The sequence below is a fragment of the Eumetopias jubatus genome, unplaced genomic scaffold (genome assembly GCF_037043125.1).
Source record: "Eumetopias jubatus isolate StellerSeaLion01/CBP00866 unplaced genomic scaffold, mEumJub1_p1.0 scaffold_2, whole genome shotgun sequence".
Taxonomy (NCBI): domain Eukaryota; kingdom Metazoa; phylum Chordata; class Mammalia; order Carnivora; family Otariidae; genus Eumetopias; species Eumetopias jubatus.
In genome coordinates, this window is record NW_028274808.1 from 96,797,007 (window position 1) to 96,822,961 (window position 25,955).

Consider the following 25,955-nt stretch of genomic DNA (forward strand, 5'->3'; position numbering starts at 1 on the left):
AAAATGGAGAAGAGAAGCAAGAGGTAAGGTGAGGAGAGACTTATTTTTCACTGTGTACCACTGTACTGTTGGATTCTTCTTTAGATATGTTTTTAAATTGTGTTTAAAAATCTTGAAATATGAAAACACTTAAATTCATTTGATGCTTAATTTGCCGTACATGGAAGTCAACTAAATGTTAGATTTACTAAAAAGATACATGTTTATGTCTGAAGATAAGAAAAAAAGTACACTGTTGCAAAAATAAATCAAGAAAGTATTGCTTTTCTCTGTTACACATTTGGTTCCTTGAGTATTGTTTCTCCTTTACACATATGCAAATGCTTTAGAATGTCATAAAATCAGAAATATTTATTGTATTCGTAAATATGTAGGTACCAGCTTTTTTTTTTTTAAAGACCTTAATTTAACAGTAACTACATTCAAAGGAAAAGGGATAAATGTATTTTTCATATTTGTAGAAGTTTGAGAAAATTCACTTTAGGTCTGTTCATATAGCAGTTGGACATTTATAAAAATTTCAAGCTTCAACTTACCTTGTAAAATAGAGAAGATCCTAAAATTGTATACAGCCGCCTCATGTCATAGTAATCCTCAGACTGGAGAAGAAAAACCACAATGGATTTATATTCCTTGTTTTTTCATGATAAAAAAAAAATCTTAGGCTACAATGTTTAAAATGGCAATTATATTATTTCATAACTGAACTTTTCATAGTGCCTTCTTTAGAAATGAATATACCAGGGTATTAGGGTGAAAGATAATGTGCATGTATTTTGGACTGAAAACAATTCTATTTTTTATCTTTTAAGATACTGTTGATTAGAGACCTCTAAGAATAGAACATAAGATTAGTTACTGCAAGAGGGATTAAAACATGTCTATCAAGACAAAAAGCTTCTACTATATATCATCTAAAATATCCCATACAACCAAGTAATATTTTTGAATGATTTTTTTAAATTTCCAAATAATATTTTTGAAAATAAAATTTGATACAACCTATTTGGTAGCAACTAATTAGTATATATAAAAAAATTCAATATACCCTTTGAGTAATTCTAAAAATCTACAGAAATGCTCAAACAGGAGAATCAAGATTTTTGTATATAAAAAGTTAGTAGCAGAACTATTTGTAATATGCAAAAATTGGAGATAAAGTCAAGTGCAACAATGGAGAATGGTTAATAAAATGAGGTTATGTTCATACCATGGACTATCATAGGTCTGTTAAAAAAATAAAGTTGATCTATATGAGCAGGCACAAAAGGTTTTAGGGTATAGTGCTGAGCAAAGAATACAAGCTACAGAACAAAATATTTACTAAGATCTAATTTTTAAAAAAGAATAGCACCCTCAATGATATACATGTATGTGTATACATGTGTGCTGCTGTGTATGTACCTATGTACATACATGTATAGAAAAAAGTCTGGAAGAATATGTTTCAAACTGTAAGAAAACTGTAAGAACAGTTACAATTAGGGATAGAACTGGGAGAGGGGGATGAGGAGGTAGGACATTTGTTTTTAATAATCACACTTGTATTTTACCCAATATGCATGTATTAATTTTGTAATTAAAAAAAAAAAAAGCAACGAGGGGCGCCTGGGTGGCTCAGTCAGTTAAACGTCTGCCTTTGGCTCAGGTCATGATCCCAGGGTCCTGGGATCGAGCCCCACATCGAACTCCTTGCTCGGCGGGAAGCCTGCTTCTCTCTCTGTCTGCCGCTCCCCCTGCTTGTGCTCTCTCTCTCTCTGTCAAATAAATAAATAAAATCTTAAAAATAAAAAAGGCAATGAAACCTAGGGAAAACTAAAAAACTAGAAATAACCTAATTATTTCTCAGTTGGGAAATGGATAAACAGTGTGATACATTCATACAATGGAATACTACTCAGCAATAAAAAGGACTGAATTACAGATGTATACAATGGCATGAATGAATCTCAAATGCATTATGTTAAGTGAACTAAGTCAGGCCCCCCCAAATTACCTATTATCTAATTCAATTTATAGGACATTCTGGGGACAAAAAACAAATCAATAGTTGCCAAGGGCTGGAGGTAGGAAGATGGGTTGACTATAAAGGTGCACAGAAGAATTTATTACCAAATATAAACTATGCCTTAATAATTTTTAAAACTAAAGAAAACAAAATTAGGATATAAGATTAAATCTTAAATCTAATTTCACAGAAAGTTTAGAATAGACCCTTATTTTCATTTTTTAAGGTAAAATTCACTGTGAATTGTTTTGCCAATTTTTAAAAAAGATTATTTATTTGAGAGACAGAGGAGGGGAAGGGCACAGAGAGAGAGGGAGAGAATCCTCAGGTAGAATCCACAATGAGCATGGAGCCCAACGCAGGGCTTGATCCCAGGGCCTTGGGATCATGACCTGAGCCAAAACCCAGAGTAGGCCACTTAACCAACTGAGCCACTCAGGTTCCCCTATTTTGCCAGTTTCAACAAATGTGTATAGCTATGTTAAGTATCACCAAAATCAAGATATATAACAATTCCATCAATACTGCTGCCAAATTTTTTGCTGGGTAGTATTCCCTTGCATGAACATACCACAATTTGTCTGTCTATTAACCCACTGATGGACACTTGAGTTACTTGAATTGTTTCCAGTTTTCTTTTGGCTATTACAAATGAAGCTGTTACGAATACTTGTGTACAGGTCTTGTTTGACATAGGCTTTCATTTCTCTTGGGTAATTGGAAGAACAGAATGACTGAATCATGTGGTAGGTATATATTTAGGTTATTAAACTGCCAAACTGTTTTCCTAAGTAGTTGTACCACCTTACATTCTCAATTTATCAATTTTCTTCTTTCTTTATAGATTGTGTCTTGATGTTGTATCCAAGGAATCCCAATAGATCTTTGTCTAATCATAGAAAATATTGTTAGTTCCACTGATCATTAAAGTGATGTTATATAAACCAGAAATTAGAGTTTTAATGAAACCTATCAGATATAAGTTCCTAAAACCTGGATATTTTAATACTTTAAACTGTTCCTAATGCTTAGTGTCTATCTTAAACATTCTCCCTCAGTGAAAAGATTTATGACCTATGAGGAGTTCACCACGTTTAAGTTTCCATTATTTTTACAAACAATATATGCTTCCATTTGCTCAGGATCTTAGTTAAGACTAAGCCACTCTTGAGGTAGCTGGGTGGCTTAGTGGGTTAAATGTCGGCCTTCAGATCAGGTCATGATCCTGGGGTCCTGGGATGGAGCCCCATGGAGCCTGCTTCTCCCTCTCCCTCTGCTGCTCTCCCTGCTTATAATAATAAATTTTTAAGATAAAAATCTTAAAAAAAAAAAGACTAAGGTACTCTTTAAAGCAATCAAGATTTTACCAGCAATCTTCTTATGATCCAGCCCTCACTGCTTCTACATCCTAATTTCCCATTTACCTTTTTTTAAAGACTTATTTATTTGAGAGAGAGAGAGAGAGCATGCACACGCAAAGAGAGGGTGAGGCGCAGAGGGAGAAAGAGAATCCTCAAGCAGACTCCCATCCCAGCACCCTGAGATCATGACCTGAGCTGAAATCAGGTCACTTAGCCAACGGAGCCACCCAGGTCCCCCTCTCCCCTGACCATTTACTTTTAAAAGAATTTTTCTTCTTTTGTTTAAGTAGGCTCCATGCCCCACGTGGAGCCCAATATGGGGCTTGAACTCATGACCCTGAGATCAAGACCTGAGCTGAGGCCAAGAGTTAGATGCTTGACTGAGCCACCCAGGCGCCCCTTAAGAGAACTTTTCTTACTGACAATTTTAGCAAATACAAATATAGAATCGTGTAATTAGCTCTTATGTGCCCATAATCACCCAGCTTTAACTATGACCAGTACATGGCTAATCTTGTCTCATCGGTATCCCTCTCTTCTTCTTCCCTCTCCCTGCTGAATTATTTCAAAACCAGTAACGGATGTTATATGATTTCATCTGTAAATACTTCAGAGTATATCTCTAAAACAGAAGGATTTAAAAAAATTATTCTCACCTACTATCCAACATCAGTGTTTATATTTCCTTGTCTCGTAGATGTTGTTTTTAAATTTTATTATGTTATATTAATCACCATACATTACATCATTAGTTTTTGATGCAGTGTTCCATGATTCATTGTTTGCGTATAACACCCAGTGCTCCATGCAGAACATGCCCTCTTTTAATACACATCACCAGGCTAACCCATCCCCCCACCCCCCTCCTCTCTAGAACCCCCAGTTTGTTCCTCAGAGTCCATAGTCTCTCATGGTTCATCTCCCCCTCTGATTTCCCGCCCTTCATTTTTCCCTTCCTACTATCTTCTTCTTTTTTCTTTTTTTAAACAACATATACTGTATTATTTGTTTCAGAGGTACAGGTCTGTGACTCATCAGTCTTATACAATTCTTGTAGATGTTTTTAAAAATTTTGTTTGTTTGAATCAGGATCCAAGTAAGGTCCACATATTAAAATTGGTTGGTATGTTTCTTAAGTCTCTTGTGACTGATAGGCTCTCTCAGTTTCTCCCCGCTCTCTTTTATTTGTTGAAGAAATTGTCTTATTGTGTTTCCTAGTCTGGATTTGATGATTATAATCTCGCCCCCCAAATGGGGTCATTTAACATGTCCCTGTCCCTAGTATTTTGTATATAGTGGTAGTTAGATCTTGAGACCTCATCAAGAATATTTTATAGGTAATTTGTGTGCTTCCATCATGAGCCACATACTACTTGGCTGTCTTCCTTTTTAACAACTATTGATGACCTTTGCTTAGACCCATTAATTCATTGTGAAAATTGCAATACGGTAATATTCCAGTTCTGTCATTCTTCCTTGGTATGGTAAGTAGAATACTTCCATAAAGAGAACTCCCCCTCATCTCTATTTGGTAACCTTGAGGTATGGTTCAGATAAAAGGGCAGATAAATGTTTGTTTCCTTCTCTTTTTTGCCAGTTTTCACAGTAATGAATTGGTTCTCTAGCATCCTCCAAAGCTGACCAAGAAGTTTCTTTTTTTCGAGTATAATTATGAACTCATGGACTTCAACATATCTGATGGGTTTCAATCTGCTGCAGTTATTACACTTACAGATGCTCAAGTGTGAGCCTCTTCAAGTTGTCTCCTAATTACTGGAACCCTACATTAACCCCAGTAATTTTTTAAAGCTTTCTGGATTTCTGAAATAACAAGACACTGCCAGGCTTATCTTGTATTATTTTCAGCCCCAAATTTGCAAGCAGCCATTTCTCTTAGGAGTCTTGGTTCCTTTTAGTGAGAAGTATTATTTATATGCCATAGCCTGGGTGCTAATGGCATTCATCACTACTGGGATGATCACTATTTCTAGGCCTTTTTATTGGACAGAACTAGGAAATATATTTTTTAAAAAAAGATTAAAAACCATACCGGTACTTCTAATTGAAATTTGTATCTACAGAGTTTTTACTTACTTCAGTATTACAATTCAATTATTTACTTTACTATTAATGTATGTACTTTCTCTCATTATGTAACAAATGTTTTTAACTGAGTAGAAAATTTTAAGGCAAGCAAAATAGATTCTGTTCATGTCAAAATAGAGACCCAATGTTAAATAGTTCAAGATATTACATGCCCACTTGAAAAATATTTAGAATAATGGCTGATTTATAAAATACGAAATCAACATTGAGCCTTTCCTAAAATCCATTGGTTCTCTCACCAGTTCTGCAAAATCTGCAGCCTCCAAGTCGCTCAATGCTGTGTCTAGTTCCATCTATGTGAAAAGAAAAAAAAAGTAACACAAACCATTTAACTCATATTAGTTATTGTTTAGTAATGGCCTCATAAAAGTGCTTAATAATTAGTTGAAGAATTGAGTAAGTATCTTTCTCCTTTGTGATATTTAAGAAATGTCCCAAAATAGAACATGTTGCTTTTAAGCTTTGGAATTACAGAAAAAAATTTATTTAACATACAGTCACTTTTCAGTTAAATCTTGATTATTGCAAAATGAGCTTCACTCTGTATTCAATGCAAAATAATTTATGAGGTTAAAGAATTGCTTTCCAGTTTTGAGTTAGAAAATTTTTGAACCTATTAAAATTCTTAAGAGAAAAATAATCAATCTTAATGTACCCAATCTATTTTGAGGCTTTTTTCCCCCCTCTATTTCCTGTGTATTTCTCAACAGTTAGAGTCTTTGAAAATATCAACATTCTTCCCTGTGTCTTTCTTACATTCTATATAAAAGGACTCTCTTTATTTATGGATTAAAACATGAAGGCAAGTGTTCCCCTGGAATCTGGCACAGTTTAGCATCCCTACAGAGTTATTAGAAAAATCTTACTTAGGATTTAGCTTTCGTTTCTATGGAAATTGCCTGAACTCTTTCATGTATTTGTTCCTCCACGAAGCATTCAAAATTTAAAAACAGAATAAATTTAATCTGTAGTTTAATCTGTAATGCATATATATATAAATTGAAAACTATTGGCAATTAAAGCTTGTAGCATATATGTGATTTGTGGAAATGGAAAAGAATCCATTTTTTTTTCTTTTAAAGACCAAGGCACTCTCTGCAGGACTGTTGCACAAACTGTGTCTTACTGAGATGACTAAAGCTTTGGAAACATTAGTCATGCCTTTCAATGCTTTTCACACACTGACTTATTACTCATTTGTGACCTACATTTTTCTGCATCTAGCAAATATTTCATGTACTCCTTTTTAGGGCTATGGTTTCTCTCATGAAAAACTAAAGGACAAAAAGAAAATTACCCACTTGTGAATTTTCATCTCACAAATGTTAATGTTTACAGGTTGCTCTTCCCACCATTGAACTCTATAGGCTAATGTACAAGGTTACTGTAATGTTTCTTGACATTCCTTAAGACAACAGACAAAGTATCTTTTCTCTTAAATTATTCCAGTGTACCTTAGGAAAAATGACATTTAAAAAAAAGAACATCTGACAAACAAAAAAAAGGAAGACATACCACATAATTATGATTTCTGAAATGCATTATAAGTTTGGAAAACGCTTAAATGTTAAAGTAAGATGAGAGATCTAATTTCTATTTATAAAGAAATATTTATCTTTCTAAGTTCACTGTACTGGAGCTCTTACCTCACTAAACAATGGCTTCTTTTAACTCTCACCCACAATCCTGAAAATAACAAAAAGTCTAAAAAAGAGAGAAGATAAAAAAATCACAAGGCAACTGGTTCTGATTTTTATTTATGACCCCCGAGATTACCTTGATTTCCTGCGGAAGCGTGAGCCATCGAACTCCAGGAAGACCGTCTAAAAGCACTGCACTGGAAGCATCATATTGTCGTGCGCTCGGACTGGCACTGGAATGTAGTTTAGCAGGCTGAAGTGCTCTTTGAAAGAACAAGCTGAAAAAATGATCCAAACGAGGAACATTCTCAACCTGGCAAAAGGCACTGAAGAAACAAGAGCTGTAAGTCAGAACGTGTGAAAACGGTGGTTATCTTTTGTATGCTCCTAAAGAGACTGGATCTTTCCCAACTACACAGGCTCTCTTCCTTACTCCTTATGAAGAATTACTGCTGTGTTACTGATGGAATGTGTTAAGAAGTTCATCCTGTCAATATTTTTTACCCAAAAACCTACTTTCAAATGTACTGAGTAGATGGTATTATGGAAGAACCACAGGGCTAACAGAAATGGTGTATCTACGATAGAATGGGCTGGAAGTACCCTTTTTTGGGGGGGGGGGGAGGTAAGTTGCTTTTACTTATCTCTTAACCATTTAAACTGCCAATATCTCTCAGGCAAGATGGAATAATAAAGAGATTTTGAGCTTTGTAATAGAACATATCTGGCTTTGACTTTTATCACTACTTTCACTAGGTAGGTATCTCAGGAAGATCATCTAACCTTTCTCTGAACTTCTGTTTCCATCTCTAAAAATGGGGATAATACAACCTGACTCACATGTGAAGTACCTAGTACATAATAAGTACTTATTATGTTTATTACTTACTGAATACAGAAAGCACATAATTAGCCCAAGTAATTTTCCCCTCTTCACTAATGAAGGCAACACTATTGAACTCAAAGAGAGAGAGAAAGAGAAAGGGGAGACAGACTAAACATTTGGTTTTAGCCATGTAAAAATAATACAGCATTGCCTGCAACCATTCATTGGAATAGTCCTCTGGATAACATGATAACTAGTATATATACCATTAATACATCAGACTAATATTCATGGATTCATTCAACAAATAGCTTGAGTGCCAACTATGTTCTAGGCACTATTCTCACTGTTGGAGGTACAGTAGTAAAAATATCAAGAAAAAAGACAAGGTCTCTGCTTCCATGGAGTTCACATTCTGATGGAGAAAGACAACAAATGAACAAACAGTAAAAACATGAACTCATACAAAGGGCCATACAGAGCATAGGATCATGTGAATGGGTGATGTGACCGGTTGGCTAATTTAGATCAAAAGTTGGGTTAAGAGTCTGAGAATAGGTATTTAAGCTGAGATCCCAATGCCAAGAAGATCCAGTGAGAGAAAAAAGCACAAAAGCTGTAGGGTGGGAACAAAGTTGGCCAGGGTACCCGCAGAACAGTACAGACTGTGGTTTCAGATCTGAAATCAGAAAGGTGTGTAGGAGCCAGATTATAATGTAAAAAGATCACTTTTTTTTTCTTAAGATTTTATTTATTTGACAGAGAGAGACAGCAAGAGAGGAACCAAAAGCAGGGGGGAGTGGGAGAGGGAGAAGCAGGCCTCCCACCGAGCAGGGAGCCCGATGTGGGGCTCTATCCCAGGACCCTGGGATCATGACCTGATTCGAAGGCAGACGCTTAACTGACTGAGCCACCCAGGCACCCCTGTAAAAAGATCAATTTTAATTGCATTTAGAAATTTATTAAAGTGGCAGGAATGGAGGCAAGGAAACCAGTTAGATTAGTTTTAGTAGTGAGAGATGCTGGTGGCTGGGCAGGGTAACAGTGAAGATGGAGAGAAATGAATGAATTTGAGATATGTTTTAGAGACAGAGTGTTTAGAATTTGCTGCTAGTTTGGCTGGGAATAGTGAAGGAAACATATCTTTGATCATAACACTAAACTTTGTCAATATATAATCGATTTTCTATGCCTCACAGGGAAATAACCAGCTTACAACTTAAAAAAAATTAAGTCTTTTTAGTCTTATCATAATTTTCCACAATGTGCCTTCAATATCTTTCATAATTAGAAAAAGGCTTATTAAAAATTGCTACAAAATGACTACTAACAACATCTTGGATCCATATTGCTTCTTGGTCTTAAGAACTCAATGGATCATCACATTTACTATCTTAGTTTGCCTTTCAAATTCTCACCAGAACAAAAAGAAACTAAAATTTGCTGCCCATTTGGTGATACTTCCAAGTCAATGGAAGCTAAATTTCAAAATGAAATTCACAGAAATTAAGAGTCCATCTGCCCCTAACCTAGTCCATTGCAACTTGCAGAACAACTCCAGTTGATTGTCTTAAAGTATGGAATTCATTGCAGGAATTTAATCTTTAATTATCTCTGGTTTTATGAAAACATAAAGCTTTAATTAAGGCAAAACATAGCAAGGTTTGCTCACCCAGTGTAAATTTACGGAGGGAGTTTACAACCATATCCTTACTCTTCATTGGTTAAAAATTTTCTTATTTAACAGAAGGTAAAAGCACTGTTTGTGGCTGCCTGGCCTTTTGTAGTTCACACGTTTGGAAAATGCTAATTAGTAATTGGGTTTGAGAGGGATATGTCTCTTCAGAGGCTCGGAGGAGAACTCTACAAACTAGACAGTACCGATGGCACAGTCACGGAAAATTCTTTCAAGGCTGCTTTGAGAACAGCAACAACAAAGATCCATGATAGATAAACAGAGAGCTGATACCACTATGGTTTAGAAAAACGTATAAACTGTTTTTGGATTTTTCTATTGATATACTCTTAGGGCTTTGAAAGCAAAAATCCCACAAACAGAAAAATCTATTTTTCAACCATAATTTTATGGGTTCAAATGTTGAAGTTACCTCAAACTGCCTTCTTCAGATCAAGAAAGATGCATCATATTTTACCGTAAGGTTAAAAAAGCAAGCAGGAAAAATACGCATAATATGAGCCCACGTATATTAAAAAAGTATGTAGATTGTATTCATATTGTATAGAAAATATATGAAATGATACACATGAAACTAGTTAATACCTTTGTTACTGTGTCATTTATTTATTTAAATAGTGCATTTTTTTACTAATTTTTTTAAAGAAGAACCACATTTTAGGATAGTAAATTTGACAATGCTCTTATAAAATCAGAGAAAAACACAACATTTAAAAAATTCGTACTCTTCTGTATCTGTTTTGAAATGTTCGTACATTTGCTACTACAGAAATATGTCAAATCAGAATATAATTGCGGTTTTATCACTATTTCACATTATTTCACTAAACTAACAGGAGATCAAAAAGAAAAAGCAATGGATCAAGTGAAAAACTGCCTAGAGCTATAAAATAAAGCCAGTAATAAAGGATGAAAATATTAGAGGAAGAAGAAAAAACCAAATAACTAACTTGCCAACCAAGGAAAAGTATTAAGTGCAAATGGGATTTAGAATCATACACTTAGGGGCGCCTGGGTGGCTCAGTTGGTTAAGTGACTGCCTTTGGCTCAGGTCCTGAATCCAGGGTCCTGGGATTGAGCCCCACACATCGGGCTCCCTGCTCCTTGGGGAGCCTGGTTCTCCCTCTCCCTCTGCCTGCTGCTCCCCCTGCTTGTGCTCTCTCTCTCTCTCTCTGTCAAATAAATAAAACCTTAAAAAAAAAATGGAAATATCTTCAGTTTAAAAAAAAAAGTCATACACTTAAAACTTGAGATTCATTTTTTATGAGCATTGATATCTTCATTATTTTTAAGATTTTCTTTATTTATTTGACAGAGAGAGAGACAGCGAGAGCAGGAACACAAGCAGGGGGGAGTGGGAGAGGGAGAAGCAGGCTTCCCGCAGAGCAGGGAGCCTGATGTGGGACTTGATCCCAGGACGCTGGGATCATGACCTGAGCTGAAAGCAGACGCTTAACGACTGAGCCACCCAGGCGCCCCATCTTCATTATTTTTTAATATTTTTTATTAACTTTTAATTCCAGTATAGTTAGCATACAGTGTTATGTTAGTTTCAGGTGTACAATATAGTGTGATTCAACACCTTCATACAACACCCAGTGACCATCACGTCAGGTACACTCCTTGATCCCCATCACCTATTTCCCCCATCCCCCTCACCTACCTCCCTCCCCTCTGGTAACCATCAGTTTATTCTCTGTGACTAAAAGTTTTTTTTAAAAAACAAATAAACAAAAACTTGAGATTCAATTCACAGAAGTACTTACCTATCTAAAGAACCATACATAAATTTTAAGGTTTGGGCAACATCTCCTATCATATTCCTTAGCTGAGGAAGAGGAACTCTAAAAAAAGCAAAAACGCATTTATAACATAACCAAATGATACATATCTAAAAGAGCAGAACATCTTTACATTTTATACATAAAGAATGTCAAAAGTCTGTATGTCAACTGCTAGTATAGTGGGCTGTTTACTGCATTAGCAATTAAAGACTCCGATTACTAGATCTGGAGTTCTAGCATGGGTCTAGTAGGGACTTTGATATCACCAGCTATATAGAAATTATTTAAGCCTCTCTAGGGTTTAGTTTCCTCATGTGTAAAGTGGGGCAATAATCATTAAGCCCTTCTCAGGTTCATTTTGAGGATTACATAAAATTAATGCATTATAAAGTACTGCAGTACCTGGGCCCATAGAAAAAAATGCTAAATTCTTGACACTTTCCAGTATTACCTAGATCTCAAGTGAACCTCCAACTCCTGTGACAAAAGACACCCCTAAATGAAATAGAGAAAGGAAAGAACACAGAAGAAAGAAATGGACTTAACATTTTTTTCACTGAAGCCTGATAAAAATTCTACAAAGTAGGTCTTATTATTCTTATTATATGATGGGTAAACTGAGGCCCAAGAAATTAAGTAACTTGGGCAAGGACACAAAGGGAGTAGAACCTGCTTGTGGGCATCCATCTTCTTAGTTCTGAAGTTATTCTACTAGCTTACAAGGAGTTCCTGGTTGGGTTTCCCACTATTCACTGCAGCCATCACAGGAAGATGATCTCCCCTCTGAAAACACATATTCCTGGATTATACACCCCACCCGATTTTCTGTGGGGTAGCACTTTTCTCATTTTGCTTGTAAAAGGCACAGTGGCAAACAGGAAGATGCACAGGGTGTGGTATTAAGACAAATGGGAGAAAAATCCTAGGGCTGCCACTTCAATTACTAACCACATGCACAGCATTGGAGGCACAAAGACATATTAATTGGGAATGAGGAGGTGCTTGTGCCTGATCTCTCAATACTCTATTTCTCAATTTGAACAAATTAGAATAATAATTCCTATCTTTCACGGTTATGTGAAACAAGATGGAATGAGGAAAAGAATCTGGTACAGAGTGGAAAAAAAGGGGATCTTCAAATTCATTCCAATTTATCAAGCCAAGCTCTCCAGGATAGGAATGACTAACATTTAGGGACACCCTCTACGCCTACCACCCAGTAATAAAGATTGGGAAATTGGTTAGAACATCCCTATGCAGCACAACCTTGATCCAGAGCTCAGCTGTGACCACCTTTTTTTGGCTTCAGGGTAAAATCCCTCCTGGAAACTGTCTCTATCTGCATAATTAATTTGGCTGGTAGCATCAGAATGTGGCTGAGCAGTCTCTGCTCAGTTCCTTAGCCGGGCCTTCCTTACCCTAGTCTGTCTACACTATGTGTAGCATACCATTGCATTATCTGTTTTCTTTCTTCTACCTTTTGGGCTATTATAAAAGTTGAAAGACAAGTGTTTTACCCTGCCATTACATCCTACAGTAACTTATAATCGGTTTTCAAAACAACTCTACTTTTCATAATCCAACCCACTGGCCTAAGGCAGTACTCTAGAGGGGTTCATCAGAGTCCCTTTTTAGACAGAAAAAATACAAATTAGCTGGTTAAAGAGACACCATGTTATTATACGTCACAGCACCATTACCCCTCACATTAAACATTTTGAACCACACAGGAAACACAGGAAACAAATGAAAATGAAAACACAATGGTCCAAAATCTTGGGGATGCAGCAAAAGCTGTTCTAAGAGGGAAGTTTATAGCAATACAGGCCTACCTTGATAAATTTTAAAAAGTATCAAATAAACAACTGAACCTTACCCCTAAAGAAGCTAGAAAAAGAACAAAGCCCAAAGGCAACAGAAGGAAAAAAATAACAAAGATGAGAGCAGAAACAAAATTAAAAAAAAAAAAATTTGAACCACACATTCAGGATAGATCATATCTCTTTCTGTCCCAAATTAGATACCTTTAAAACACAATTGTTTTGATATTTTTCATTGTAGCCTCCTTTGGAGTTCCTGTTTGTGGTATAAAAACATGTCCACAAGTTGTTTAGTACTCTTCCCCTCAAGAGGTAGGGCTTAATTTCCCACCCCCTGAGTGTGGGCTGGACTTAGTTAACTCACTTCTAACAAACAGTATATGGTGGAAATGACTGCATCATTTCTAAGACTAAGTCAGCTTCCCCTCTTTCTCTATTTTGAAGAAATCTATTTCTCTATCACTTGCTTTGGGGGAAGTCAGCTGACATGTAAGGACACTCAAGCAGCTCTATGGAGAGATCCATGTGGCAAGGAATTAAGGCCTCCTGATAATGGCCATGTGTGTAAGTCATCTTGGAAGCAGATGCTCTAGCTGCAGGTCAGCCTTCAGATAACTGTATCCTTGGCCAACATTTTGACTGCAACATTAAGACAGATCCTGAGCCAGAATCACCCAGCTAAGATGCTCATGAATTCCTGACTCACAAAAACACCTATGAGATAATAAATGTCTACTGTTTTAAGTCCCTAAGTTTTGGTGTAATTTGTTATCCAGGAATAGATAACTAATACACTGCTATATAATGAAAGAAATCCGGTTAACAAAATTATCAATAATAGAAAATAGTCATATTCGTGTTCAGATTGGCTGTATAATGCATTTTATAATACTTTTTTTCTTCCTTGGGAAGCTTAAAGCAACACCAAAGGAAAAGTTATCTAGAGGCACCTGGGTGGCTCAGTCGTTGGGCATCTGCCTTTGGCTCAGGTCATGATCCCGGGGTCCTGGGATCGAGCCCTGCGTTGGGCTCCCTGCTCGGCGGGAAGCCTGATTCTCCCACTCCCCCTGCTTGTGTTCCTTCTCTCACTGTCTCTCTCTCTATCTCTGTCAAATAAATAAATAAAATCTTAAAAAAAAAAAAAGAAAAGTTATCTAAATGGGCATTCCCTAAAGTTGTGTCATTCACATACTATTTATTTTGATATTTGATTACTATTTGGTAGATAATATATGATTCTATGGACCAAAAAGTTAAAACTAAAATGTGCGTATAGTTTAATAGAAGTTGCCCAAGTTTTTTAAAGCAGAGAAGAGTCTAAATTACAAGTTTTAAAAAATCATTGAACAGGGACACAAGACTCTAACATTAGTTAAATTCTTCTCCTTGGGGCTGTTCTCCATATTCCTATCCCATTTCCCAACAGCTTTTATGTCTAATGACATTAGGGAAGCAATGTAGTAGAAAGAATTCAGAAAGACTCTCCTTCAATTTGCAATTCTGCTTCTTGCCAGTTATGTGACCTTTGGCAAGTTATTTAATCTTCTCTTGGTTTTACTTTCCTCATTTATAAAATGGGGCCAGGGATCACAAAGTACATCTGGAGATGATTTTGAAGATTAAATGAGATTAATGAATGTAAAGTACCTAACACAGTCCCTGGGTTCACGGTCTGCTCGTTATAAATGTCAACCCAGCTCTTACCTCCAACTATAAAAATAAGATATATTTCAAAATACTTGCAAAAAGTTAAGAAGGAGAAAATGATAATATAAGATATACCATTAGAGACGTCACTTTAAAGTTAAATATTCGTCAGAGTTGACTCTTGAACAACGCAGGGGCTAGGGGTCCCAATACCCCAGGCAGTTGAAAATCCAAGTATAACTTTTTAACCCCCAAAAACTTAAATACTAATAGCCTACTGTTGACTGAAAGCCTTAGTGATAACATAAACAGTTGATTAAAACATATTTTGTATATCGTATGTATTATATACTGTATTCTAACAATACAGTAAGCTAGAGGAAAGAAAATGTTATTAAAATGTTATTAAGAAAACCATAAGAAGAGAAATCGATACTATAAGTTTGTATCATGTTTATGAGTCATCTATTTGTTAGTACCTATGTCAATACTGTCTTATAGAATACAAAACACTGCAGATGTTACACGTGTTACTAACACTAAAAATTCAAAATGAAAAGATAATGTTAAAAAGAAATTCATATTTATTTACAGATCCATTGATAATGAAGCAGCAGCAATATGATTGCTTTATGGTACCCTAGTGTAATTGACAGTATGGCTTCATGGTAGCCTAGCCCATACACTAGAGAATGAATCATTAAAACATTTTTAGGAAATACCATATTATATTCATAACACAGTACTGGAAACACTGTTACATTTTTTTTTTAAATCACTTACCTGTGATAATAGAATCATATGCAGTTTTCCCCCATTACAAGAAGGAGAGGCATACTGTATGGTAATATAATTTTTTGAAAGCAAAATTATAAAACAGAAAACTAACACGTTATTAGTTTTATATTAAATATCAATCCCCTTATGCCTATGTAAGGATAGACTGTTCCCTTCCACATGAGTCTTGCACACGGTGTTCTACACGATCAACATGTAGATGATGATGATGGTGCCTCAGTTCTTGCTGTATAATTATCGGATTTTCACATGAAGACACACACATACACAACAGGTAAGTTTATGCTATAGGCATGGTGATTATTTATTATACATTAAGTGGAAGTGGGTCATCATAAAGATCTTCATCCCCATCATGTTCATGTTGAGTAGGCTGAGGAGGAGGAGCAGGGGTTGGTCTTGCTGTCTCAGGGGCGGCAGAGGCAGCAGATGTGGAGGAGGAAGGGGAAGCAAGAGAGGCAGGCACACTCAGTGTAACTTTACAGAAATATATGGTAATTTCTCTGCTTTTTCGTTTCTCTAAAAACATTCCTGTATAGTATCAAACCTTCTTCCACCATTTGCTTTATTATCAGTGCCCGTATCATAGAAGGTCCATGTCATAAAAGAAGTCCAAAGCAGTTCCGAATAATCAGAACCCTTTTGCCAGATTATCTAGTATCAATTTGTTTTCTGGAGCTGCTTCTTCTAAGTCTTCTTCTTCATCATTTAGCACTGGTTCAGAAGTACTCATTTTCATCAAGTCATCTTCTGTTCATCCCTCTGATGTGGTATCTATTAGCTCTTGAATTTCTCCAAGATCTCTATCTTCAACCCTTCACCTACCCTGCCCTGCCACCTTTTTGCCATATCCATGATTTGGCATGATTTCCTTAATTCGCTTTTTCCCGATTTCCTTGATTGGCTCTCATAAATCCTGTGAAGTCATGCACAACATCTGGACACCATTTTCTCCAGCAGGAATTTATTGTTTCAGGCTTGATGGCTTTCATGGCCTTTTCTATAACAACAATGGCATCTTCAGCGGTGTAATCCTTCCAGACTTTCATGATGTTCTATCGGGGTTTTCTTCTATTCTTTTAATTCTGACAATCCTTTCCACCGAGCACCATGTGTAATGAACCTTAGAGGCTGAATTAGAGATGCTGTGTTTGGGGGCAAGTAGACTGACATCTTCAGTGTTGAAGTCATGGGGTTTTCGGGGTCCAGGGGCACTGTCCAGTATCAAAAGAGTTTTCAAAGGCAAAGTACTTTCTGACTTTAGGGACAAGGCATCAATGGAACTAATCCAGAAAAAGGGTTTTCAATGTCCAAGCCTTCTTGTTGTACAACCAGAAGACTGGCAGCTGGTATTTATCTTTTTCCTTCAAGGTTTGGGGTTTACGAGCTTTATAGATAAGGGCAGTCCTGATCATAAACCCAAATGCCTTGGCACAAAACAGTAGAGTTAGCCTATTCCTTCCTGCCTTAAATCCTGGTGCTCACTTTTCTTCTTTACTAATGTCCTAAGCAACATTTTTTCCCCCAGAATAGGGCACTTTTGTTTGTATTAAAAACCTTGAGGCAGATATCCTTTCTCCTCACTGATTTTCTTAATGGCACCTGGGAACTCATCTGCTGTCTCTTAGCAGAATCTGCTTCTCCTGTTATCTTGACATTTTTAAAGTTAAACCTCCTTATAAAATTGTCAAGCCATCCTTTGTCAGCATTAAATCCTCCCGCTTTAGATACTCCAACTTCTTTTTGCCTTAAGTTGTCATATAATGACTGCTTTTTCTTAAATCATATTAGAGTCAATAGGTATGCCTTTCTTATAGCAAAACTATACCTACCTAAAAGCTGGATTTTCAATACACGATAAAAAGGTACTTCACAAAAAGTGCAGTGCTTTTGCACCTGCTGGTGTAACTGCAGTGACAACCTCATGCATTTCCTTTTCTTTTTTACAATGGCCCGTACACTGGATTTATCTTGAAATGGCAGGCAACTGCAGTTGCAGACCTCAATCTTTTTTTTAAGGCTTTATTTATTTGTCAGAGAGAGAGAGCAAGCACAAGCAGGGGGAGCTGCCGGCAGAGGGAGAGGGAGAAGCAGGTTCGCGCCGAGCAGGGAGTCCAGTGCGGGACTCGATCCAGGACCCTGGGATCACGACCTGCGCGAAGGCAGATGCTTAACTGACTGAGCCACACAGCTACCCTGTGGACCTCAGTCTATAGTACATATCAAGCAATTCAACTTTTTCTTATAATGTCATAAACTTTTCTCTGCTTCTTGGGAGCACTTCCAGCATTACCAGTGGCACTTCATATGGGTCTCCTGGTGTTATTCAGGTTTATGTACTGCACTAAACACAATGAAAAATATACAAGAACTGTGAGAAATCACTTTTTACTGCAATATACAATTTACTGGAAAGACAAACTGCTCATACAGACATGATCAGAGTCACAGCAAGTTTTAAGCAGGTAATCATAACACGAGCTCACTGCAATAGCAATAGGAGGTGGCAGTGAAATTATTACAGTAGTATAGTATGCACTATAGTTAATTTTATGCAGTTATGAATTAATACTGTGTCTTTACATTTGTTCACATCTCTCTCAACTGTGAATTGCTCCATCCAAGTGTTTGATAAATTTTTATGAGTTTTGATAAATTTTAACTTTTAATAATAGCCTTGTATATATTTTATGGTAGTAATGATAAAACAGACCAATATCTACATATATTTTATGCATTCATGATATACCTAACTTTTTCTCAATTTTTTCAATATTTCTAGGCTATGCAGTTCATCTGCAAGTTTTTTCATACTGTCACAAATCTCCAAAAAATTTTCCAATATATTTATTGAAAAAAATCCCCACATATAAGTAGATCAACACAATTCGAGCCCATGTTGTTCAAGGGGCAACTGTATTTTTGTCAAAGGTGCTCAACATCAGGGCCAAACACCTTTCTGCTTGACCTATAATTCTCCAAAATCTCCAACAGTAAAAAACTATGAACACATAAAATCCAAACCACGAACTTGTCAAAAGCTTGAGCAGAGAAGGTCATTCTTTCAGACATCTCTGTACTGGCCACATCTCAGAAGGAAGTGTACTGAAAGCCCTGCCCTTACTAATTGTTCCCAGCACTTTTCTGTTTTTGTTTTTTTTTTAAATCAATTAATTAGTTAATTAATTAGAGAGAGAAAGAGAGAAAGAGCGAGTGGGGAGAAGGGCAGAGGGAGAGAGAGAGAATCTCAAGCAGGCTCCACGCTCAGCGCATAGCCCGACCCCAGGACCCTGACATCATGACCTGAGCTGAAATGAAGAATTGGATGCTTAACCAACTGAGCCACCCAGGTGCCCCTCTTCTGTATTTTTTAATACCAAATTAACATGGTAGCTATTGCACTGGTGTAACAGATCTTTTTAAACTGTAAAATTGTTTGAAGGAGTTTGCTTTTGACAAAAATATCATAATTTTAATGAAATAGACTTTGTTAGCAGTATTCTAGAAATGATTTTAAGGTTAAAAAAGATCTCAACTTACTCTTCAGCAGGCAGGCCAATTAACAACAACTTGTCAGATTCTTTCCAATAAGCCACATGGATTTGTTTCCCATTTAAAAGAAGGGATGAGCTAAGAAAAAACAGTGAAAATAAAGTTAGAATATCTTTAAATGTCATAAAATTATAAACAGTCACTCATAAAAGATTACACATGGTATGATTTAAGAACTGCATGCTGAATAAGCAAATTTCTTGGCATATACCTAACTGCCACACAGAAAGGGAAAGTAATTATATAACAACAAAAATATATTCTGAAATACTTTTTTAAAACCTACAAAAAGCTCTAGGTCAAACAAAAGTAGACCTATTACAGCAAAAAGTATTGAAATTCTTTCATCAACATTAAATGATTATATGCTATTTTTTTCAAAAGAAAGCTTCCATTAATTCAAAAAATCTTTTCTCTCTGCCTATTTATGAACATGATTTATTAAGAGAAATTACAAAAAAAGGAAGACATGGTCCCAGCTCACAAGATAATAATTCAATACAGGACATAAGTACATAAGCAAGTAACGAAAATATAAGTCAGATTTAAACATGTTCTCAAGGAAACGTTTAGAATAATGTATATATTCATTCTGGTGATGGTTTCAGGGTCTATACATCTCTGTTGAAACTGATCAGATTGTACATTTTACATATACGCAGTTTATTATACTTTAATCAACTTGGAAAACAAATTAAATGTGATCTAAAAAGAGATATAATAATGAATTATGAAAACATAGAAAGTATAATGATTCCATCCTGTAGTGCGGGTAGGTGGTGGGAAGAAAAAAAATAAAAATATATTCAGTGTTTTTTTTCTTTAAACTAGAATACATATATCAGTCTTTATCTACTGAGTCCTTAGGATTTAATGTGCCTTCTATACTGCAATAGATAAGTGTGTGGGATTTTAAACATAAATAGATTCTTTTCAAAAGGAGTATTACTTTTGCCTTAACAAAGTTTAAAAATAGGGGTGCCTGGGTGGCTCAGTCGTTAAGCGTCTGCCTTCAGCTCAGGTCATGATCCCAGGGTCCTGGGAACGAGCCCCGCATTGGGCTCCCTGCTCCGCGGGAAGCCTGCTTCCCCCTCTCCCACTCCCCCTGCTTGTGCTCTCTCTCTCGCTGTGTATCTCTCTGTCAAATAAATAAATAAAATCTTAAAAAAAAAGTTTAAAAATATATATGCTTTTTGACAAATACTAGATTCTTTTTACAGTCATACATTAATATCACTACAGTTTTAAAACAGTGTATACAAGACTTATACATTGCTAAGGAATCCCTGAAATAATAATCACTTCCATATTTATAGTTTCACAAAAAAGTTTTTCTACCTACAATTACTGTTTTCCACGTTTAACCCATATCTTATCAGTAATAACAAGATCTAAACATCAAGTAAAATAACATCTATCCTTTAAAGTGAAAAGAAAAAAATCAAATCCACATGGAGAAACTTCAAACAAATTTTCTTTCCAATAAGATGAAAAAGGAGGCCTGCACCTTGAAAACATTATGCTAAGAAGCATCACAAATAACCACATATTATGATTTCATTCACATGAAATGTCCAGTACAGGTTTTTTTCTTGGATGTGATGAAAATATTCTAAAATTGACTTGTGATGGTTGCACATATCTGTGAATATATAATCACCAAACCATATACTTTAAATGGGCGAATTGTATGATAAACTATATATCAATAAAGCTCTTTAAAAAAATAAAAGGAGGCCTACAACATGCTTTTTCTCCACATCATTATTTAAATTATTTCCTTAACGGTTAATATGTATTATTTGTTATTTTTATTATAATCAAATGCATACTATTGGCTAGACACTATATTTTTTAATCTTTCTAACATCCTCTTCATGTCTTACCATCACTATATTTTTAAAATTAAGTTTTTATTTAATTTATAAAAAAATAAATATTTAATTTATTTAATTAAAAACAGTGTAATATTAGTGTCAAGTATACAGTATAGTGATTCAACACTTCTATACAACACCCGGTGCTCATCACCTATTTAGCTCATCCCCCTACCCACCTCCCCACTGGTAATCAGCAGTTTGTTCTCTATAGTTAAGAATCTGTATCTTTGTTTGCCTCCCTCTCTCTTTTTATCTTCCCTTTGCTTGCTTGTTTTGTTTCTTAAATTTCAAGTGAGTGAAATCACCTGGTATTTGTCTTTCTGACTTATTTTGCTTAGCATAATACTCTCTAGCTTTATCCATGTCATTGCAAAGATAAAAGACTTCACTAAAAAAGAGAAATACAGCAGGTCAATATCCCTGATGGACATGGATGCAAACATTCTCAATAAACTACTGGCAAACAAAATCCAACAATACATTAAAAAAATCATTCACCATGATTAGGTGGGATTTATTCCTGGGTTGCAAGGGTGGTTCAATATTTGCAAATCAATCAACATGATACATCACATTGATAAAAGAAAGGATAAGAAGCATATCATTTCCAATAGATGCAGAAAAAGCATTTGACAAAGTATAACATTCACTCATGACAAAAATACTCAACAAAGTAGGTTTATTTTATTTATTTATTTTAAAAGATTTTATTCATTTATTTGAGAGAGAGTAAGAGAGAGATCACAAACAGGGGGGAAGGATAGAGGAAGAAGCAGACTCCGTGCCAAGCAGGACCCTGGGATCATGAGGTGATCTGCCTTAGAGCCCAAGGCAGATGCTTAACCGACTAAGCCACTCAGGCACCCAACAAAGTAGATTTAGAGGGAACATACCTCAACATAATAAATGCCATATCTGAAAAACCAACAGCGAATATCATCCTTAATGGGGAAAAATTGAAAGCTTTTTCCTTATGGTCAGGAACACGACAGGGATGTCCACCCTCACCACTGTTATTTAACACAGTACTGGAAGTCCTAGCCTCAGCAATCAGACAACAAAAAGAAATAAAAAGGCATCCAAACTGACAAGGAAGAAGTAAAACTTTCACTATTTGCAGGTGACATCATACTCTGTAAAGAAAACCCAAGAAACTCCACCAAAAAATTGCTACAACTGATAACATGAATTCAGTAAAGTCCCAGGATACAAAATCAACATACAAAAATCTGTTGCATTTCTCTACACCAATAATGAAGCAGCAGAAGGAGAAATTAAGGAATCGATCCCATTTACAATTATACCAAAAACCATAAGATATCTAGGAATACACCTAACCAAAGAGGTAAAAGACCTATACTCTGCAAACTATAGAACACTGATGAAAGAAAATGAAGAAGGACACAAAGAAATGGGAAGACATTACATGGTCATGGATGGAAAGAACAAATATTGTTAAATTGTTTATATTACCCAAAGCAATCCACACATTTAATGCAATCCCTATCAAAATACCACCAGCATTTTTCACAGAGCTAGAACATTCAATCCTAAAATTTGTATGGAACCACAAAAGACCCTGAATAGCTAAAGATACCTTGAAAAGGAAAAGCAAAGCAGGAGGCATCACAATTCTGGACTTCAAGCTCTATTACACAGCTGTAATCTAGAAGACAGTATGGTACTTACACAAAAACAGACGTATAGATCAATGGAACAGAATAGAGAACCCAGAAATGAACCCACACCTATATGGTCAATTAATCTTCAACAAAGAGGAAAGAATATCCAAAAGGAAAAAGTCTCTTCAACAAGTGGTATTGGGAAAACTGGTCAGCTACATGCAAAAGAATGAAACCGGAGCACTTTCTTATACCATACACAAAAATAAGCTCAAACTGGATTAAAGACCTAAATATGACACATGAAACCATTAAAATCCTAGAGGAGAACACAGGCAGTAACTTCTTTGACATTGGCCATAGCAACTTCCTCCCAGATATGTCTCCTAAGACAAGGGAAACAAAAGCAAAAATAAACTATTGGGACTACATCAAAATAAAAAGCTGCACAGCAAAGGAAACCATGAGCAAAACTAAAAGGCAACATATGAAATGGGAGAAGATATTTGCAAATGGCATATCTGATAAAGGGTTAGTATCTAAAATCTATAAGGAACTTATAAAATTCAATGCCCCAAAAATGAATAATCCAATTAAAAAATGGGCATAAGACATGAATAGACGTTTTTCCAAAGAAGATATCCAGATGGCCAACAGACACATGAAAAGATGCTCAACATCAATCATCATCAGGGAAACGGAAACCAAAACTACAATGAGATACCACCTCACACCTGTCAGAATGGCTAAAATCAACAACACAAGAAACAACAGGTGTTGGTGAGGATGTGGAGAAAGGGGAACCCTCTTGCATTGCTGGTGGGAATACAAACCGGGGCAGCCACTCTGGAAAACAGTATGGAGGTTCCTCAAAAAGTTAAAAATAGAACTACCCTATGATCCAGCAATTGCACTACTAGGTATTTACCCAAAGAATACAAAAACACTAATTCAAAGGGATACATATACCTTGATATTTATAAAGCAGCATTATCTACAATAGCTAAATTATGGAAAGAGCCCAAATGTCCCTTCACTGATGAATGGATAGAAAAGATGTGATGTGTGTGTATAAATATAAATATATGTATATATATATATAATGGAATATTACTCAGCCATAAAAAAGAATAAAATCTTGCCATTTGCAATGATGTGGATAGAACTAGAGAGCATTATGCTAAAAGAAATAAGTTAGTAAGAGAAAGACAAATACCATATGATTTCACTCAACATGTTTTTTTGAATGCAAATTTATACACTAAATGTAGCCTCAGTTACTAATGTCTTGAAAATGAATCCAACGATTAAATATAACTTTCATTTAGAAAAACAAAGAAATTCTCCTTCCTATTATCTTGCAGATCTTATCTTTTAAAATCACAGAAAGTGTCATTTTTACCAGAAGATGGGAAAAGTTAAAGCCTTAGAAAATTTAACTTTATATTTTATGTATTATGGGCTCTTAAAAATTTGAGATAAATACTTTTTTTGGTAAAGTCTAAAATTATTGAATTAAGGAAGAAAAATGGTAATCCCATTTATTTAATTTTATTAAATTTATTTTATTAATTTATTTTTTATTTTATTAAAAATTATTTTTTAAAATTTATTTTATTAAAAAAACAAAAATAAAACTCAGAAGTTTTGAGCATTCTCCTCCCATAAGTTAACTGTGGCATTTCAAAGTCAGGGCTTAATAAATCAATGTGGAATGGGATATGTGGCTGTATAACTGACTATATGGTGTATTTTGTTTTTCAAAAAATTATTTCACATAAGTCTTGCTTATCCATCATTGAGTGAACTTGCACAGATGATACTGTATTCTGACTCCTCTTCTTAAAGTGTGTGTTCTCTGTATTTTTCTGTCATAGTTGTAGAATATGAAAAATTCAGTGTTCAGTCATTCTTACCAACCACAGAAGTATTGCCTAGCAAGTTAATAATCAAGACAAAAACATGAAAAAGCCCAGACTCAACATAATGCCATGCTTAAGAGATACCACCTTCATGAATAAATTCTAAAATATAGGTCATTAGTCCAACTTTGTTATTTAAAGGGTGCCAAAACACCCAGATATACAGCTGTACTGAGAACCTACACCTTTATATAGGTGACTGGTAGAAATAATTTGGGTAAGAAACAAAATACCTGCAGATACCATATCTGCTGTATAGATATCTATATTATAGATACAAATACATTTGTATGATGGATACTTGTCTTACTATTTTGTCAGAACCAAGGTACAGAACAGAAAGAAACAGAATTAAAGCTAAATAACAATAAATTCTTACCTAGTAACTTGTGTCCCAGTTACATTTTCCAACATGTCACAGAGTGTGAGAAATATCCCTCTCACACTTTTAAGTTTCTGAGATGCATCAGATACTGGACAATGATAAAGAATTTCCTGCTGTTAAATGAAAAGAAATAGAAATGATCAACCTCTTGTATTTTCCAACCATTATTTTGGTCACGGAAAGTTCAGAATTTACTATGAAGAAAAGAACAAAAAATGAATCCTTTCAACTTCAGAGGAAGCTTTATTCAAACAAACACAAGGAGGGAAGTATGTCTGATATTTCAACACATTACCTAGTATTAAAAACACTACATTTGAAAGTAAGTTACAGATTGTCAAACTGGTCATAATAACAAAATATATACTGAGTAGGACACTGATTAGTTAGAATAATTACAATTAATTTCACTGTTTTAAACTTTAATCTCCTTTACAATAAATTCTAATAATGATATTTTTTATTTTTCATTATATAAATTTTCTTATTTCCTATGGTGGCATATCTACACAGATACCACATGTAACTTGTAAGAGTCTTTAATTACTTTCATTACTGACATTTAAAAGATAACCTTCATCATCTTGGGTGAAATCATCATTAAATCTTTATTTTAACCCAAGACAATACTGTAATTAAATTTACAAAGTAAGAATATAAAATTATAGTAGCGCAGATAGAATGCAGTATTTATGATGTTATGATATCTTATCTGTCTTAAATTTAAGAGGGTTTTCCCACCACAAATTAATCTGAATTCAAACTTTAAAAGAAAGCACATTTTATTTTATTTTTTAAAGATATTTTTTAAATATTTTATTTATTTATTTGACAGAGAGACACAGCGAGAGAGGGCACACAAGCAGGGGGAGTGGGAGAGGGAGAGGGAGAAGCAGGCTTCCCGCTGA

General features: G+C 35.3%; 1 protein-coding gene across 1 annotated transcript in view; it reads right to left on the minus strand.

Annotated features, from left to right (window-relative positions):
* The window catches only part of INTU (inturned planar cell polarity protein), an 81,700-nt gene that overhangs the window by 15,723 nt on the left and 40,022 nt on the right, over window positions 1-25,955 (minus strand). The window contains exons 5-10 of the mRNA XM_028102280.2: window positions 25,042-25,160; window positions 19,227-19,316; window positions 11,404-11,481; window positions 7,252-7,441; window positions 5,715-5,768; window positions 537-599 (exon numbers count right to left, since the gene is read on the minus strand). Coding sequence (XP_027958081.1) covers window positions 537-599; window positions 5,715-5,768; window positions 7,252-7,441; window positions 11,404-11,481; window positions 19,227-19,316; window positions 25,042-25,160 — 594 coding nt within the window. The remainder of the gene's footprint in view (window positions 1-536; window positions 600-5,714; window positions 5,769-7,251; window positions 7,442-11,403; window positions 11,482-19,226; window positions 19,317-25,041; window positions 25,161-25,955) is intronic.